The sequence below is a fragment of the Ascochyta rabiei genome, chromosome 15 (genome assembly GCF_004011695.2).
Source record: "Ascochyta rabiei chromosome 15, complete sequence".
NCBI lineage: Eukaryota > Fungi > Ascomycota > Dothideomycetes > Pleosporales > Didymellaceae > Ascochyta > Ascochyta rabiei.
In genome coordinates this window covers 860,742-880,639 of record NC_082419.1, presented here as the reverse complement: position 1 = coordinate 880,639, position 19,898 = coordinate 860,742, and the positions used below count along the sequence as shown (strand labels likewise).

General features: G+C 39.9%; 3 protein-coding genes across 3 annotated transcripts, besides 12 other annotated features; 1 reads left to right on the top strand and 2 right to left on the bottom strand.

Annotated features, from left to right (window-relative positions):
- Nucleotides 1-49: 49 nt before the first annotated feature.
- Nucleotides 50-1,511, bottom strand: EKO05_0008724 (uncharacterized protein; the record flags this gene model as incomplete). The annotated part of the gene is made up of 3 exons (XM_038941764.1): nucleotides 50-536; nucleotides 585-744; nucleotides 794-1,511. The coding sequence occupies 3 exons, from the start codon at nucleotides 1,509-1,511 to the stop codon at nucleotides 50-52; spliced, it is 1,365 nt and encodes a 454-aa protein (XP_038796261.1).
- Nucleotides 1,512-2,091: 580 nt separating this feature from the next.
- EKO05_0008723 (uncharacterized protein) lies at nucleotides 2,092-2,526 on the bottom strand (the record flags this gene model as incomplete). Its single annotated transcript, XM_059637364.1, has 1 exon — nucleotides 2,092-2,526. One exon carries the CDS (start codon nucleotides 2,524-2,526, stop codon nucleotides 2,092-2,094), a length of 435 nt encoding a protein of 144 aa, XP_059493347.1.
- Nucleotides 2,527-4,545: 2,019 nt separating this feature from the next.
- Nucleotides 4,546-5,393: a mobile genetic element.
- Nucleotides 4,914-4,983: a tandem repeat.
- A 12-nt stretch (nucleotides 5,394-5,405) lies between the features above and the next one.
- Nucleotides 5,406-6,252: a mobile genetic element.
- Nucleotides 6,250-10,355: a mobile genetic element.
- Nucleotides 6,351-6,359: an inverted repeat.
- Nucleotides 6,351-6,424: a mobile genetic element.
- Nucleotides 6,416-6,424: an inverted repeat.
- Nucleotides 9,410-9,470: a tandem repeat.
- Nucleotides 10,356-10,420: a mobile genetic element.
- Nucleotides 10,421-12,554: a mobile genetic element.
- Nucleotides 12,553-17,717: a mobile genetic element.
- Nucleotides 17,147-17,203: a tandem repeat.
- A 1,413-nt stretch (nucleotides 17,718-19,130) lies between the features above and the next one.
- On the top strand, nucleotides 19,131-19,455 carry EKO05_0008722 (uncharacterized protein; the record flags this gene model as incomplete). The annotated part of the gene is made up of 2 exons (XM_059637363.1): nucleotides 19,131-19,308; nucleotides 19,355-19,455. The coding sequence occupies 2 exons, from the start codon at nucleotides 19,131-19,133 to the stop codon at nucleotides 19,453-19,455; spliced, it is 279 nt and encodes a 92-aa protein (XP_059493346.1).
- Between the last annotated feature and the right edge of the window lie 443 nt (nucleotides 19,456-19,898).

Here is a 19,898-nt window from a genome sequence, read left to right as displayed (position 1 = left end):
CTGCGCCTATACGTTGCAATACAACACGTAGATGGATGGTACACATTAGCTAGGCTGGTGGGCCACCCACTACGGCCATAACGATGCATCTCTCGGTCAAGTCTTTGACGAGCCCAAAGGTGAGACACTTTGTTTTTCGAAAATCGTCTGCAGGCTCTTCACTCCATTGTATTTGTTCTTCCTGCCATTGCTTGGATTGCTGTATTGCTTCCACCAGAGAAGGGTTAGATAAACGTGAAGTCGTCGCATGTTCCAGAGCGACGTAATAATAATCGTACGTTTGGTCAGAATACGCGGGTCGTGTATTTTTTGCTGTCTCCGTTGACTTAGTGGGGTTAATGACTGTCACAGCATCGTCCGTTCTCCAGTCGTAAGTCTCTAGAACGTCCGTCGAATTTGGGATTGGTTGTCGTGATACGAATCGTAATTGTTCGTTCGTAACGGCTACTGTAGAAGGCGCGATCTGTTGCAGATTCAATACGGGTTTGTCGCGTGATGGGCGAGGTGGATAAAGCGCTTCGATTATATGTTGTTTACTGCATAGCGTGAGAGTGCATTCAAACCGAGTAGTGAACCACACAAACCTCAATCCCAGCTCCCACGTCAGGACCTGATCAGGAATAGACCACCTGGGGATGTTGACAAAATGTGGCAATCCCTTCTTCGTATGAAATGCCTCAACGATAGGATCTTTATTACTTTTGTGTTTGATCTGAGCGTACTCGAATGGACGAGAGGGTGCGTCTATAGTGACTTTGAGCGTTGGAATCCGAGCCGTGATAGCAGCACTTACGCAAGGCTACAGCAGCTGTGGCGTGGTTAAGTTCCCAACCTTTCTCGCACAATCCCAGTAACACTTCATCATTCATCCAAGCCGCTCCAGCCAGAATTTGCCGCCTATAATAATAAGTACGCTCTCCGTCAACGTCCAGGATGCGCATGAGGTCGTCAACCTCCGTGTCAGATAGTATTGCCAGTTTCACCAGTGCCACGATTGAAGAAAGGAACGAAAACAGCCAGACGCGGGCCTGCGAATCAACAAGCTGAGCTTGCACGAGTAGACTAGCGACACTTTTCGCCAGTAATCTTCCTCTTCCAAACGCCGAATTTTCTGTTCCCAGCAGACTAGTATCTGGATGTTGTATTGTTCTCACTTGAAGTTGTTTGTTGTTGATGTCTTTTATGACAGCAGTCCTGGCATCCAACCACCTCTGCCGAGGCTGCCTTGGAGTCTTATCAGTACAGTTTTTTCTTTTCCTGCTGCTCTTCTCCAGATCATCCCGTGAGAAACGAATAATCCTAAGGCCCGGTGATACTGGGGGATAGCCACCATGGTGTACACTGGGTGAGGGTGACATGATCTGAATATGCTGAGGCTCAGCGTTGATCGCAACCAATGTTTCATCGATTGAGTTGCGTGAAGCCTGGCAAATCACGTTGCATATGCGATGATGCTCTTCGTATAATGTGAGTTTGGCCTTGAGTTGGGCGATTTCGTGTGATGCGGCCATGTTGTGGTGCGTGGAATAGTCAGGACGTAGCAATTTCAGGAGGCCAATCTGGCTATAACTTATATGCTAACCGCATTGCTTTGAACCAAAGGTTTTAATCAAAGCGGTTAGTCTAGAACAGATCGTCCCCAATCAAGTTTTCCCAGCGCCACCAACATCGGTCACAGATTTGACTCACGCCACGGCCTTATTGTCTCCCACCGTTGTCTATTTCCCGATAACGCCCTTTGAGTGCATCTGGATCTTCACGAGATGCCTGCTTGTTATGGTATACGTCTATGCGCACCATTTGCGCCGGTTGCTGAGGGAAGTAGTTGATAAGAGAGCGATCCGGAGCGGCTGCTGTCCAAGATAAATCATGCACACCCTCATGAGGCGGAGAGGTCGTTCAATCGTATGTTTTACCGCTCTTTCATCCCCCGGTCATTTGCTTTGCTGCTTCTGTTGCAGCCAATTTGAAAGAAGGACTCTAAACTCACTGACAAAGACATCCTGAGCCTTCGATCGCCATTTGGTACAGGTTTTCATTCGAATTGTTATCGAACGTTTCATACAACGGCTGAAATTTGCGACAGGCGATCTATCTTCCTTTGGTCGAAACATCACATCCAAACAGAACCTCTCGTGACGTTATGCAATCTCGTAGGTAGCTGTACAGGGCCACAGGGCTTATGACAACGCTGTGATTGTGAAACCAATGAGACGCTCCCGAAGCCGGGCTAAAGATAATTAGTGTGATCCTCATGTTGAACTCTTGATTATACAGCTGGTATGAAAGGTGGCAAGTCATCACGAGGACAAAGAAACTCTGGTCGTACAATATGCAACAACGTGTCTTGACTTTGCGAGGCAGGCAGGCCCTAAGGTGGCCACGAGGCGTGATGTATTGTATGCATGAACTAGAAGCAGCCAGGATGCGCCGTCTGCATACATGCACACATCGTACTTTACTGTCGAGTTGGGTGCCAGTGAGATGAAGAGAGGCTAGCCCCATCATACGCTGCCGTCTATGCATTTGGAATGTAGATGCCGTCTCAGAGTGAAAATTCCACGATTCTTCAGGTACGTAGTGGAGACGGGTAAAAAAAGATACAGGGGTGGTGCTGTCGTCGCGCGCCCAGACTTCAACGAGTCGATGATCTGCTTTCGCGAACCCTGTTGTAGGAACACGATAGCCACAAGTATGGCTTACGACGAAGCTGACAGGTATTGACCCTAAGCGCTGACATGTTTGATATCCGCGCTCGCGTTTGCCCTTCGTTTCGTTCGTCACTGAAGGGGACTGGCTGAAGCTATCCCATAGCTACCCAGAGACGTCATTTCATGAGATGAAAAGTCCGAGAGCGAGCTGACGTTCCGCTGGCTGATGTGCATAATATACCATGTACATCTCCCACAATGCTGCAACGTTCCCCATATCAACACCTTATCATCCTGACAGTCTTTCACCGGTTGACTTCTTTCATGAGGTCATTATCTTCTGTAAAACCCAAAGGCACAATGGTCCAAGCTTCTGCGTCAGTTACGACGGCGAACGTATGTGTATACTACCCCTATCACTCTCAGTTCTAATTATCACACAGAGACAAAAAGCGCTCGTGATCGTTATGGAGGGTTACCCATCGCATTGGAACCGTACGCGATCGGGAGAGGAGATCCGGCACAAGACGAAATTTGAGAAAGACGAGGGGTTTTCCAGCTGTCTTGGATGGCTTCCATCATACATCACGACGTGTTTTACGGGTAGCATATCTGATACCCCAGCTACGCGACTACCTTCGTCCAGCGAGAATGTTGCAGTAAAGTACACACCCCCGCAAGCTGCTCAGAACAGATCCATTCTCCGTCCAGGTTGTACGTTGCTCCCGTTCAACATGACAATGCTCGCAACGCTAGTAACTCTGGAAGCTGATGTGGCATAGCGGATGGAAACTACATGTGCAGTCGGTGCAACATACCTTTCACCTGCATAGAACCTTACATGTTTCATACAGCGAAACCTCATAAGGTAGAGACGCCGCCTGCTATCCCGATTGCGCACTATAAATTGGGCGACTCAGAAGATATAACGGTAGATCAAGCCTCCACATCAAGAAACAACATCGTCGACTTTCAAACGCCCACAGCTCTGACACGCAGATTCGCTTCTTCCAACAAGACACTTGTGGAAGCTTTTCAACTGGACCACTCTGGCCAATATGTAGCGTACGAATGGACCTTACAAACAGCAGAGGCTGCAGATGCAATTCTCCCCAACAAAATCGACGCGGTTTTATCTATGGAGTCTTTGTATACAACTAATAAGGGTGTTTGCAGTTGGAGAGTGCTTGTGTTGACCCAGTGTGACACAGTCAGGCTCCTGCAAACTGTTAGTCTTAGTGCGCTCATTGTACACCAACGCATCGCGAGGCAGATACAACATATTATAGGCGATTATGCTTATAATCAAACATCATCAATGCAAGAGAGGCACATTCGCTTGCCGTGCCCAATTTACGTAGGCTTCCCACCTGAAGAGGCACTCAACGAATCCGATATTCAGAGATTAGAGAGAGGCGAAGAGCTTTCACTCGAGCAGTGCTCTCCACTCTTTGAGGCGCACGCTCGTTCCATTTCGAACTCGTAGATAACGTTACAATGTTCATCTTACAATGTCATCATTTTTTCTTGTCAAGATAACATGACCCGTCAACGGGATTCTGACATATCAATCATATTCGAGAAGAACCTTAGCATACAAGGCTGCTGATGCTTTGGACTCATACCCTCCGTCGACACTACACGACCAGTATCTACAGCACATCCTGTCGCATGGATATGCGGGCGCCGGATAAGAGCCACAGCTCAGGACAACGACATAGTTTCGACAAGCCATTTCGATAGTTGCATGTTCACAGGTACTATCATATGGATAGATCTTGGGGCACATCTCAGTCTTCATCAACTTGGGTAGCCAATCAATAAAGAATTGCATCTTATCACAAATAGCTCCACGCATACGAGGAGTCTGATGTCTCCTCCAACGACTCTAATACTTCTGTATACAGCGGCAAAGACTGGCTCAAAGTTGAGACGCTTGTACGGAGTATTGCCAGCGATAGACGCAGCAAGGACACCAAGAAAGTGCTGCGCTCACTCCACCACATCTCTATACAAAATCAACTACTCTACGATGAGGTTCAGGAACTCAAAAGCTCACTAAAGCAGAAGAAGAAGCGATCAAAGAAGTCCCATGCTTTGCCACTCCAACAGCATCAGGAATACCATGGTGGAGCTGTAATGTGGTCACCAAGTAAGCGTCGAGAGGCTGAGTATCGATATGATGTCGTTCAACGTCTTGATATGGAAGAGAAGCTTAAGAAAGCAGATTAGCGTGAGATTCTAGCTGCCAAGAAGCTAGTAGAGGAGAAGGAGAAGGAGGAGAAGCGTGTGGCGAGAGAGGTGGCTAAGGAGGCGCGTGAGAAGGAGAAGGCTAACGCAGCGATTCAGAAGGCTAAACAGGAGGCTAAAAAGCAGCGTTAACAACAGAAGCATAACGCTATAAAAGCTATATAATTACCCTAAAAGGGTAAAAGAAAAGTCTTAGAAGCAACTTGGCTAAAAAAGCGTTAAAAACGTAGTTATACTAGTGGTGTTGGTAGTAGTTGTCCTCTATTGCTGCCCCTAGCTCCCCTAACTAAAACCACATCACGTGGCCGCAACGTCAAACTACCAGCAAAATTCAAGTAGCACATCTTTTTTGCAATTAATTAATTAGTACTACACTGTAAGATTTTGTAATAATAGCTATTGTGGGTGGCTCTATAGTCTTAATTATCTATAGCTGGAAAAGTAGTTAGGTGCGCATTACACGAATCCGCGCATTATGCGCACAGACATGGTACGTTAGCTACATACTGTGTCTGTGCGTGTAACACGCAGATTTGCGTGACGCGCACCCTAACAACCTAAGCAGCTTACAAAAATAAGGTTGTTAAGCCACCTATAATAGCTGTTATCACAAGATTTTATAGTGTAGCATTAATTAATTGCTTGCAAAAAAGATGTACTATCTAAATTTTGTTAGAAGGTTAACGTTGCGGCTACAGCAGGTGGTAATAGTTAAGGCAGCTAGAGGCAGCAATAGGGGACTATGTTTACTAAAATTATCCCTAGAAGTATATTTTTAACACTTTTTTAGCTAGGTTGCTTATAAAGCTTTCCTTTTACCCTTTTAAGGTAATTATATAGCTTTTTTAGTATTCCGCTCTTATTATTAATGCTGCTTTTTAGCCTTCTGTTTAGCCTTCTAATCTGCTGTATTAGCCTTCTCCTTCTTACGCCTTTCCTTAGCCACCTCTCTTACTACACGCTTCTCTTCCTTCTCCTTCTCCTTAACCAGCTTCTTGGCAGCTGCTAAATCCTTATTAGTTGCTTTTCTAAGTGCTTCCTCCTTCTCTTCTTACTTTCTTATCCTTTTACAGAAGTGTGCTTCTTTAATCTTCCTTAGTAACTAGAAAACAGCACTACTGTAGTACTCCTTTTGCTGCTGTAAATCTAAGGCTTTGTTCTTCTTTTTATGCTTCTTCTGCTTCTTTACAATCTTTTTAAGGCTATCTACCTTATATTAGAGGAGTAAGGCCTTAACTAAGATATGGTAGATTAATCGTCTCATCTTTTTCACCTCCTTACTCCTCTCATCTTTAGCAACCCTCCGCAACAACGTCTCTATTTTAAGCTAGTCTTTGTTGCTATAGGCAGATAATGTTATAGGCTTAGACCTTGTCTAAGCCTTAAGCGAGACAGGACGGTCACGTGCACTACAGACATATTAGAAGGACATACAACGTGTTACCTCTATAAGAGATATAATACTATATTAACCCTTATTATATCCTACCCTAAGGCTAGTCTATAATATTTATATCTCTTCTTCTAGGAGAACAGCTAGCACTTATACTATGTTAGCTAGCTCCTAGAATAACCTTTTAGACAAATCTGTCCTCTTAACCCTTTAGGAATTTATAGCCTAGATATTATAGTTTATAATAAACTTATAGTAAGCCTTATTAGCTACTAATAAGTATATAGTATTACTTAAGTATAATAACTCTAATATATATGTATTTATAGAGTCCCTAGTATAAATAGCTAATACCTGTACTAGACCTACGTCTGTAGTCCTATTGTCCTCCTTAGGAGCAACGCTGTACCTATTAACGTCTACCCTAGCCCCTAACCTGCCTTATAAAGCGCTATTTTTAGCGTCTACCTTAGGCCTATATGCCTCTATACAGACATCTACAGCCTATAGAAAACCTCTTCCTATAGGTAAGGCCTTTACTAGGAACAAATCCTTATTTAAGGTATAGTAGGTTATAATAGAACATAAGCTGTAGGTAGACATATCCTTTATTAGTAGGCTATAGAATATGTTTACCTTTATATAGTCCTAGCTTAGTACGTCTATATAACAAGATATAGCTCTATTTTATAAGATTAGGGGTACCTAAGGTATATAGAGCCTAGAGGACTTCCTAGTATACCTAGAATTCTGCTACAGCAACAACTACAGCTAGGAACAGGCCTAGGCAAAGCTAGAAAGCATCTGTTAAGGTCCTAACAAGTTATTCTTAGACTTTTTTATCTAGTTTAAGCAGCTACTAGTGCAAAGTAGCAGCCTCTACTAGAACAGAGAACAACACCTATTAAAGCTCTACTAGGCCCTAAACGTATACATCTGTAATATAGTAATAAACTAAGAAGTAACTTATGAAAATTATAACGTAGCTGTTACAGAACATAAGTCTATTACTGTAGATATTAAGACTATAGCTATAGAAAACCAGCTGCGCTACACTTCTACCTAGGCACTGCCTAAGTGTAATAAGGATAGTAATATTAAGATAACAGTCTGTAGTTTGTACTAGCAGCAGTGCTAAGTATAGGGGTTAGAAGTAGTCTGCTTCTAACTAGGCTATATAGGTACCTAATAAGGTATTTTAGTAATACTAGGAGGCTAACCTGTGTACCTGTTGCGGCAAAGGAGGACACATTTACTAGGATTGCGCTAATACAGTAGTAACTATAGTATAGGTAGTAATAATCTTAGGTAAGAAAGAGGCTAGTTTATATAGGGGAAACTAGCTACTTCTAATATAAGTCTAAGTTAGAAGCGCTATAAAAGTATATTAGTAGGGGAGACTACTAGTGTAGGGGTATTATAGGCTACTAGGGGAGCTATTACAGACTCTATAGACAAGCCCCTATTCTATATTCTGTTATTTATTAATAGGGTAATTTAGGCTAATATGCTATTAGACTTAGGGTATAAATACTTTAGTATAGTAAGCAATAACTTTACTGCGCGCTTAGGAGGAGACTTTATTAAGGTACTGCTATAACGCTTAGCGTAAGTAGTAGGCACTAGTAGAAAGTCTATAATCTCCTATTTAGTCCTGTTTAGGTATAACTTAGACAGGTAGCGCTTACAGGCAGTAGCCTACGTAGTGCTAGGTCTAAGCTAGGATGTTATTTTAGGGAAACCCTAGCTCTAATAAGAGGGTGTAGTGTTAGATGTAGAAAAGGGCATACTAAGGATATAATAGGTAGGGAACCTTATTATCTATAAATCCTTATAGCATACAGCAAACGTTTACATAGCTCTCCTGTTAGTAACTAAGTTTAATAAGACCCTAGCTAATAGGCTCTAGAAGTGCCTGCCTAGGGACTAGTTTGTCTCTACAAGCCTCTACAACATTACTAAGATCCTCTTAGTTTAATCCCTAGGAGCGCAAGGGACAGCAGAGGAGGTAGACCCTCTTCCCCCTAAGTTAGTCTAGTTTTAGGACCTATTTAATAAGAGTAAGGCCTCTAGCCTTCCTCTATATAGGGGCTAGATAGATTACTATATACAGTTATAACGCAACTAGTCTAGAAAGGAGAAGCCTCTACCCTAGGGCCCTCTGTATAACATGCTAAGGGACTAGCTACTTAAGCTATAGAAACAGGTGTTAGCACTAATAGATAAAGGGTAGATCTACGCCTCCTCTTCCCTAGCAGGGGCCCTAGTTCTGCTAGTTAAGAAGTCTTCTAGCGGGTAGTGTATATACGTAGACTATTACGCACTTAATAGCATTATAATTACTAACTAGTACCTGCTCTTTCTTATTAAGGAAACCTTGCGTACACTAGGGGGTGCCTACTAGTTCTCTAAGGTTAATGTCTGTTTAGCATTTTACTAGATTTGTGTTGTAGAAGGAGATAAGCACCTTACTACGTTCTGCACCTGTTTTAGGCTCTTTAAGTAGCTGATCTATCTATTTAGCCTAGCTAGGGCACTAGCATCCTTCTAGCGTTACATTAACAGCGTGCTTTAGGAGATATTAGGCAATTATGCTACTACATACTTAGATAATGTTCTTATTTACAGTAGCAGGTCTAGGACAGACTACTTAGGGAAGGTTAGCAGAGTCCTTACGCTCCTACGCGATATAGGGCTATATTTAGATTCTAAGAAGTGCGTATTTATAATAAAGGAAGTATACTACCTAGGATATATTATAGAAGCTAGAAAGGATATTTATCCTAATTCTAAGAAGGTTAAGGCTATCTATAATTAGGAAGCCCTACAGTCTTTATGCAGAGTCTACAGTTTCCTAGGGTTTACTAACTTCTACTAGGACTTTATCCTAGCCTTCTCTAATATTACTACCCTACTTAATTAACTTATAGGGAAGGATATCCTGTTTAGGTAGGGGTAGGAGAAGGACGCAGCGTTCTACTAGCTAAAGAACGCATTTATAACAAAACTAGTTCTAGCCTAGTAGAACCCTAAGTAAGAAATACTATTAGAGGTAGACTACTCTAGTAAGGCGCTAGGTAGCTGCCTTTCTTAATAGTATAGGAAGGTGCTTTGCCTAGTAGTATACTACTCTACTATACTTATAACAGAATAACAGAACTACACTATCTATAATAAGGAGTTAACTGCTGTTATAAAGTGCCTAGGGGTCTAGGCAGCTGAATTAGGGTCTGTTGCTAGGCTGTTTACTATCCTAACTAACTATAAGAACCTCTAGTACTTTACAACAGCGCGCAGGCTAAGTAAGAGGCAGCACTAATAGGCAGAGGAGCTGTTAAAGTTCTGTTTCTACCTTTGCTTCTGCTTAGGATGCCTAGCAGCCTAACCTAATATGCTAAGCTGCTAGGAACAGGACTATAATAGGAGGTTAGGGGGGGTCTATAGGATAATAACCCTAGTTTTAGTATTAGTAATTAGTACACTAGACCCTAGTACACCTCTACTTTTTATTAACACGTATATGCAATTACTGTAGGATAAAGGTATTTAGTAGAACGTAGGGCATATAGCACACCTGTCTACTATCTGTAATAGGGCCTACTAGTTCCCTCCTAAGGCTAAGACTACTTAGTAAATTGCAGATTACACGCTTAGTGCTTATAGCACGCTGCTATAGCGTAGGGTTACGTAGGTTCTATATTAGAAGCTACTTACAACTATAATAATCTAAAGGGCACACAAATCTAACCTAATAGGCTATCTAGGTGCTAACGCCATGTTCTACATTATTAGACGTAACTTCTACTAGAAGGGGATGTTACAGGATGTTTAGTGTTATATCTATAACTGCTACTGTTTTAGTGCATATGTATTACAGCGCTAACAGTAGGGCTTACTCTAGCTGTTGCCTATTACTAACTGTTTTTAGTCCTAGATTTTAATAGACTTTATAGTTAACCTCCCTTAGGCTAATAAGAACGTACTGCGCTATCTCTTAGTTATTATAGATTACCTCTCTAAGTATATACAGCTTAAGGCAATAACTTCTATAACTATAGAATTGTTAGATAACTAACCTTACCAAGCCAAGTTAGGGTTTTAGGGTTAACCTTGGTTAACTTAGGGGCTACCGTGTCTGTGCGCGCAACGACCAGAGTCGCGCAACAACTAAATCATCACAACTACACCATACTTTGACGCGTCGTAACTCAACAACTATGGCAGCTATTAACAAAGCGCTTGCAGCAATTAATGCGCTAAAACCAGGCGAAAAACTTGTGTATCAGCATTTTGCTACTAGGTTCAGCGTTAACCACGTAACTCTAGCTTAGAGACACAAGCACGTTTAGGACTCCTAGGAGACTAAGGACATTAACTAGCAACGTTTAACGCCACAACAGGAGATAGAGCTTGTAAAGTACATAGAGTTGCTTAGTACTTATTACTTACTACCTACTAGAGAGATAATCTAGAATTTCGCGTTGCTAGTAGCTTAAAATTTAGTTAGTAAGAGCTGGGTTACCTGCTTTATTAACAAGTACTCTATCTATCTTATCTTGTGTTACTCTACTAGGATAGATTAACTATGTTATAACACTAATTCCTACAATAAATATACGCTCTACTTTAACCTGCTATAGCACAAAATCTCTAAATACTCTATTAAGGGTTGCTACACATATAATATAGATAAGAAGGGCTTTATAATTAGCATTACAGGCAGGATAAAACACATGTTTAGCAAGCGTATGTAGATAAAGGGAGAGATTAAAGCATCTATCTAGGATAGTAACTAAGCTTAGCAGACGCTTATAGCGTGTGTTTGTAGTAATAGAATAGTACTACTACTAGGCATTATCTATAAGTTAGCTAACGCTAGCATTAAATTAGACTAGGTAGCTAAAATTAAGCTAGGAAAACACTCTGTAATAGTTATATTATCTTCCTTAGGGTGGACAAATGGGGATATAGGCCTTGCCTAGCTTAAGCAGGTGTTTAATTGCTACACTAAGAAGAAAGCACAAAGAAAGTAGAGGCTTTTAATACTAGATAGCCACAGATCCTACGTAACAATAGACTTTATTAAGTACTATAATAACTACAAGATCCTCCTAGCTGTCCTTCCCCCTCACTTAACCTAAACGCTCCAGCCGCTTAATGTAGTGCTGTTTAAGCCTCTATTAACAGCGTACTTAAAAGTAGTTATAACACACATCTATAAGGCTTAAAATAACACACCTATTACTAGAGCAGACTTCTTCTGCCTATGCTGGCCAGCGTAGATGTGTAGCTTTACTGAAAAGCTAATACTTAAGTTCTTTAAGGCAACAGGTATCTATCTACTTAATCCTAACATTATCCTCTACTACTTTGTTAAAACACTAGAGAGCTTAGATTTAGATAGGTCCTTATTGTCTGTTTATAGCAACAAGGATTAGCTTAAAATAGAGACGTTGTTGCGGCGTGTGGTTAAAAACTAGAGTAAGAGTAACGTTAAAAAGATAAGACAATTAATCTACTATATCTTAGTTAAAACCTTACTCCTCTAGTATAAGATAGATAGCCTTAAAAAGACTCTAAAGACGCAGAAGAAGCACAAAAAGAAGAGCAAAACCTTAGACTTGCAGCAACGGCAGGAGTACTATGGTGGTGCAGTGTTCTGGTTACCTAGAAAGGTTAACGAAGCATGCTTCTGTAAGCAAGTTAGACAACGTAAGGAGAAGGAGGAGAGGCTTAGAAAAGCTACTAGTAAGGAAGTAGCGGCTGCTAAGAAGCTAGTTAAGGAGAAGGAGAAGGAGGAGAGGCGTGTAGTATAAGAGGCAGCTAAGGTAGTGCGTAAGAAGGAGAAGGCTAATACAGCAAATTAGAAGGCTAAACAGAAGGCTAAAAAGCAGCGTTAATAACAAGAGCTTAATGCTGCAAAAGCTATATAATTACCTTAAAAGGGTAAAAGGAAAGCTTTATAAGTAACCTAGCTAAAAAAGCGTTAAAAACGTAGTCCTAGGGATAATGTTGGTGGTTGTAGTCCCCCATCGCCGTCCCTAGCTCCCCCACTTAAAACCACATCACGTGGCCGCAACGTCAAGTTACCAGCCAAATTTAAATAGTACATCTTTTTTGCAAGTAATTAATTAGTACTACACTACAAAATCTCAAAATAATAGCTGTTGTGGGTGGCTCTATAGCCTCATCTAATTTTAAGTATTAACGTGGTTTTCAGTTGTTGCGCGACTCCGGTCGTTGTGCGCACAGACACAGTAGCAGCACATACACATAAAATAAGCCATTAAGACAAATAATTATTAATTAATCACCTTTATCATTATCTTTGCACATTAAGCATATTATCTAACAATTAAGAGTCTTACTAACACTACTAAAAATACCCTTTTAATATGTCGCTATTAAGTATGCGCAATTTAATAATAATTCTTATAGATTACATAACATACAAACCTTAGTTACATTAACTGCAGACCTGCTGCGCCTCTCTAGACGTATAGGAGAAGATAGACCTAAATCAGACTATCTCTCTAAGGACTAAGCCTTAAGTGCCTAACGCCCTAGACATCACTAACTATAAGAGGAGGCTAGCCCTTAGTAATAATAAATAAGGAAACCCTTAGCTTCCTAAAATCCTATCTAAACTATTAGCTAACAGCCTAAAGGCATAGAAGGAAGATAATAACTATTAGAAGAGCCGCCTTAAATCCTACAAGATAGCAGATAGAGACTACTGTAAGGAACAAGCTAAACTAGACAAGGTAGTAATATTTATCTAAAGCTTAGTATTACCTTACCTTATAAAGAACTGCTGCTTACTAGGTAAATTAATTTAAATATAGCTTATTAGCCTTAAATATACAGTTAGTATTAATGCTAAAGAAGAACAATTACGCGCACGCTACTAATACCTAGCAGCCCTTAAACTAATAAGACAACCTAGAAGCTAGGATACCTAGCTCCTTAAGTATAATTATACTGCAACTAATACTAAAATAGAGGGTATTGCTAAAATATACAATATACAAGACACTATCTAAGACTTCTTAGATTTAGTAATAAAGATAGCGCTAACCTAGGTAACAACATTCTAGGACTATAGCAGATAAGAATAAAACATAACTTATAAAGAAATAATAAAACGCTTCTAAGAGCATATAAGCAAGTACTACCCTAAGAGGAGACAGTAAAGGGGCGCCTTTGCTACAGGGAACAACTTAAATCTTGCTGCTAGTAGTAAATCTACCCTAGACACTAACAGGGACGCCCCTTATGTTGTTAAAGACATATTATCTACTTCTACTACATAGGGGAGTTAGGGAAGACCTTGTTAAAAACAGAACTTTAGTTAAATAACTATATCTAAGCAGTCCCTAAGAGGGGATACAGCAGCAGCTAGATGAGCAAAATGCCCTACTTATGGACAACGCTATAGACTAGAAGATTGCTACTATGTCTATAAAGATAAAGCACTAGAATAGTTTACCCTACGTAATAGAATTGCTAAGATAGTACAATTTAGAATAGAACAAAATGCTAACCTTTAAGATTAGGTTAGATCTGCAAAACAAGCTTGCACTAAGACACTAGCTATTAAAACATCCTAAACACTAGAGGCACCTCTAGGATAACTACAGGGATAGAAGATATTAATAATTTACATAAGTCTAGTTAAAGAATTATATAATATAGAGCTACTAAGCTACCCTCTTAGAAACTCCTTTATCCTTAACTTAGGATTAACTATCTATATTACAAACAATAAGGACTAGATATAAGACCTTACTCTACCTACATTAAACAACTACCTATAGGCAGGAAACTCCTAGGTATAGATATAGGGATATAGCACTATCTATCTCTATCTATTAAATACAAGCTAACTAACCACTCTTAAACTACATAACGTAGCATGGTGCCTAGACATACTTTGCAATCTTGTCTCTTTCTAACAAATACGTTAACAGGGCATCTAGTGGGACACAAAAGGAGATCTAACTCAGCTTAGACAAGTAGACAACACAGCCATCACATCCTTAGATAAACAATATAGACAATAGGTACTTAGGGAACAGCTACAGACAGTATTTGCAATACAATTAACACAAAGCTAAACACCTAAGACTGCTACTGCTCTGCTATAGCACAAGCGAATAGGGTACCCTAGAGCTGCTACTATTAAGCACCTTATCTAACAATCTTAGGGGGTAAGAGTTAGGGGTATTACTACAGTCTAATGTAATGCTTGCGGACGAACTAAGACTAAGAGGCGAATTAGTTAAACACTACAAACAAGCAATAAAGGACTAGGAGAACGGATAGTAATTAACTTCCACTTATATAAAGAAGGAAGCTTTACTAAGGAAAACAGCTAATTACTTACTGTTAACAGGTAATCTGGCTTCCTCTAGGACTTCTATTTTAAAGATAATTAACTAGGAAAGACAATTATCTACTTCCTAGACACTCTTACACAATTCCTGCTGAAACAATACAAGATCTAGGTTAAGGTAATTAAGTGTGATAGTAAAATTACTATAATAAAACTAGAAGTATTAAGATAGTGCGCTGCATAATTAATTAGGCTTAAGCCTTCTACACTAGATACCTAAGCACAGAATAGAGGTGCTAAACGCTTAGGGGGTGTAATAAAAGATAAGGCACGCACTATAAGATTGGACGTAAACCTACTATAGGAAATATGGCTAGAGATTGTAAGGGCAGCAGTGTACCTACACAACTAAACACTAAGGTTATTAAATAACTAGAAAACACCCTATAATGTGTTCTTTACCTATATAGCTTAACTAGCTAGCCTAAACATATAAAGTAGGAAACTAAACTAGGTATATCTAAAAGTATATAGATATAAAGCCTTTACTCTTACAAGTAACACCCTTTAAGGAAAGTTACAACTCTAGCAACTAGACCTAAGAGCATAGGTAGGATACCTAGTAGGATACTAATCCTTAAACATATATTAGATATAGATTCTAACCTTAGTAAAAGTTATTAGCATAAGAGATATAATCTTTAATAAGGATACTGTCTTTAGTAGCTAGACTTAGGACCTAATAGACAATCTTATGCACAGTACTCTTAAAGAGATAGTAATATAGACAAGAAGCGTAGAGCTTCTACCTCTACCCTAAAATAAGGCTAAAATCTAGTTATTCTATAAGGACAACACTATTACACACTTAAATACTATAGAAGATTAACTAGGTTATAATAATAGACAGGAAGCTAGATATATATATCTAACCCCTCCTCTAACTCTACTACTAGTCACGTTGTTAATAAACACGTTGTTGTTATTCTAGTCAGCAAGAGGTAACAGCCAATTAGGAGTTAGCAGGTAGCACTAGTTAACTGCTAATTAGTTAGAATTGACGCTAGCGTAATCTTAAGGAACTTTATAAACTATCCTATAGAAGGCTGCATTTATAGCTAGTACACAAGGCAGATGCATAGGCACATACTAGGGCAACAATATTAATAAGGCTAGGTTAAAACAAATACTAATAAAAGGGCTTAAGCCTTATTAAAGCTAACTTCTACTAGAGCTAACAGTACAATTAAACCTAGAGGACTACCTGCTTCACTAATGGTTTAAAGAAGCTAAGCAAGAGCACCTTAGCAGCTATTAGACTATAAAGTTATAGTCTAAAGTACCCCTAACAAAGACTAAGGCGGTAGGACACTAGGTACTTAACTGTATATAGGTATACACGTACAAGCTTAATAAGAACTACTACCTACTTAAATATAAGGCGCAACTAGTAGTCTAAGGTAACTAGTAACAAAATATTACTTCTAAAGATACCTACGCAGCAACACTAGCTAGCAGGTCCTTTAGAATGCTTATAGCAATCTTAGTAGCATATAACCTAGAACCTAAGCAGTTTAATGTTATAAACGCCTTTATTTATATATTAATTAACAGAGAGGTCTATATAAAGATGCTACGCAGGCATTAGAAACTAGGTATAGCTCTACAGCTACATAAAGCACTATATAGACTAAGAATCTCTCTACTCCTCTAGTAGAAGGAATTTACATCTACTCTAACAAGCTATAGATTTGCAGTTGTTCCCTATAAACCCTACTGCTTACTTAAGAATAGAGTTACTATCTTCTTCTATATAGACAATATTATTATAGCTTATTACCTAACTAGAAGATATAAGGCAGACAAGGCCCTTAGCTATATTACTAACAAATACTCTGTTATAGGAGGAAACAATCTGCAATAGTTCCTAGGAGTGGAGATAACCTAAAATTAAGACAACCTAAGGATCCTCCTCTTACAGGCGTTATACATTAACAAAATTGTCTCCCTAGCAGATAAGACAGACATACGACACAACACACTAATATTAAGTATTAAGCTTCTACTAAATAAAGAGGAAGCTGTAGCATTAGAAATTAACAAATACTAGAGAAAGATTATATCTCTCCTCTTTACTACAGTTACTACTAGGCCTAACATTGCCCTTGCTACATCTAGGGTGGCACAATTTCTAACTAACCCTAGACAGCAGCACTATAACGCAGTAGATTAAGTACTATTATACCTAGAAGGGACACAAGACCTATCCCTTACCTTCAGAGGCAACAAGCACCTAGTAGTCGCTAGTAATGCATTATTTGCTAATAATACTCTTAATAGGAAGAGCTTCTAAGGATATACTATTAAACTATACAGAGGACTTATTACCTAGAGAGCTAATAAACAAGACACAGTTACTACATTAATAACTAAAGCAGAGCTACTTGCCCTAGCATAGGTAGCTAAGAAAGCTATCTTTATCTTATAACTAATATTAGAACTTAGTATACACCTCTTATAATTAACAATTACTACTTAATATAATAATACCTAGACTATCTAATTAATTTATAAGGAAGTCTTAAAACTCTAAACTAAACTACAACATGTAGACATTTACAACTACTAGCTGTAATAAGAGGTAAACAAAGGTACTATAACAGTAACCTATGTCCTATCTACTAAGATGTTAGCTAACAGACTTATAAAGGCTCTGCCTGCAAGTAAGTAGTTAACCTTTTTAAGGCAGCTAGGACTAAAGAAACATACTGAACAAAGAAAGCCAGCCAACACCTGGATAGAATTACTTAACTAAAAGCTTACTAACCTAGAGGTACAATAAGAACTAATAGTGTCTAGCTTTAATAAGGCCTTAAAGCTGAGGGGGTGTGTTAGATAACCAACCTTACTAAGCCAAGTTAGGGTTTTAGGGTTAACCTTGGTTAACTTAGGGGCTAGCGGCACACACACATAAAATGAGCGATTAAGACAGATAATTCTTAATTAATCACCTTTATTATCATCTTTGCACATTAAGCATATTATCTGACACTAGTATAGCTGCTTAGCAGGCATCTTATAACGTTAGTGCGTCTTAACAGGCCTGTTTCCCTATTCTGTATGCCTCTGCAGCTGGCAGGACTATAGCTGTAGAATACAGGCATAGCAAATTAGGTTAAGATTATGTTGCATATTTTATGAATTTTTAGTAAAGGAATGTTAAATAGTGGAGGCATTGCCAGTAGGGGTCTAGAAAAGCTAGGGGCAGCTGGCGACGGCTGAAGACAGCGTAACTCAATGCTCCAAGCGCGTTCCATCTAGGCGATAAAGAGCTGGTACGTGTGGCGGAACAACAAAGAGCAGGAAGATCTATGTCTCACTACTGACGATGTACTCGGAGGCAGGTGGTTAGAACCTCTGTTGACGAGTACTTCTGTACTAAGTAAGTCTAGGCAACACTTAGTCTAGCTCAGATTCCCACATTGTTTGCGACGCCAGGGCGGCAGGATGTCTCACACCTAAACCTGCAAGACAGCGCGCAAAGCAGCGTCATACAGTTAGGAGCCACAGTGTTACGGACTACAGATAATAAAGGTTCCAATCTCGCTATTGCCACCAACTCAGCCATGTGACCAATAGCTCAAATACCGCATTAATACCAAAATAGGACCTGTTAGAACTGGTTGCTGATACGTTTAAGACCAGAGATCGTATTAAGCAACGTGATCCTTCCCTGCACTTTACTGCCATCACTTAACTAGCATGGCTCCCTCTCTTTATAACCTTACAAAAGCAAAGGCAGCAATGTACTTAGGCTGCCCTACACTAGGTTAGGTAAGGACCAGATGCCAGTTAGTTTACAATAGCGTGAAGTTTCTTGTACAAGTTCTTGACTTGTAGGTTGCTAACAAAGAAACCTATTGCCTATCTTAGGCATGCAGAAGGCATGTGACTATGTCATCTCTGTGGTTAATAACCCAGTTGCTCTTTGTAGAATCAATGTGTTGCACAGGTAGGTGCGGGGTTGTAGGTATAGGATATTAAGAAGAGTGTGTATGCTCTTGTATTGTTTAGCATTATAGCTCAGCTTATATCTAGGTCCTTGCGCAACACAATTAGTAACACAGTTTAGGTTTATGATAGCGCTTGCCCTGCAACACAATGTGACGTGTACAGCTGGATAAAATTAGAGGAGTGTTAGTTACTGTATACAGCCGCTAGTGAAGCCAGCTTCATCCCTAAAGGCAGCTGCAACACAACTTTCGCAATTTGTAAGCAGATGTCTTAGCATCCCACTTTGTGCGGGTATGTTACTGGTACTGGTAGGCGCCTTCAGCCTTGGCACGAACGTGGATCAAAACAACATTGCTGCCTACGCTGACATCAACATGGCTTAGATAGTCAGTTAACCAGTGACACCACAATAAGTATAGTAGACTACTGCATTCTTTGTTCTTCTTTAACTGTGCTTCTTCCACAGTTCCGCAGCAGGCAAAGCTAGATGAAAGATAGGCTTCAGTTGAATAAGCATATCGTAAGCCTCCGATCTCTGTCCATCAACGCATTACAAGCTCTAATTACAGAAACGCATACAATGGCGTCAAGCTCCACGCATAATGCGAAGAATTCCCTAAAACGCCTTCGCAAACAAACTAATAACATAGCCTATCACATGCCTAGTAAGTTAAAGTGGCTTACACTCTTATGTTGTCTAACGCGATGCAGGCCTAACAGCTCTAAGGTTTATTATCTGTGACCAACATGGACCTCCTCTTATGTCTGCCCAGGTTCCTCTCGCACAGGCTTTAGTTCTGTTCGACCTTTGACTTGTCCTCTAAGTTTAAAAGTTTTACTAAAAAGGGGCTTCCTCTGCAGATAAAACTCGCAAAGCCGAAGCTATTTGTTGGATAGAAGATTGTCATAATATCTAACAGCAGTAGAAAGACATTAACTTAGGGCAATGTTAATTTAGCGAGCTGTACATGAAAGGTAATTACTTTATTCCTATTTGGACAGAAGGCATGCGCATCATTAAAGAGGTGCTTAAGAGTAATTAAATTTCCAGTAATTAGTCTTAAAAGCGAGATGACTTTGATCGTATTGTAGGAGAGTACAAGAGTCAAGCAGACAACATGCAGACCCAGATAGTTGATACTGCTCGTTGGGGTCTTTTTGACCCAGAATTCCTTAGTCCGATCCAAGAACGCTGGATGCGGCTGGACGAAACTGTTAAGTTACATTACAACTTGTGTAACCTCTATGTTGACAA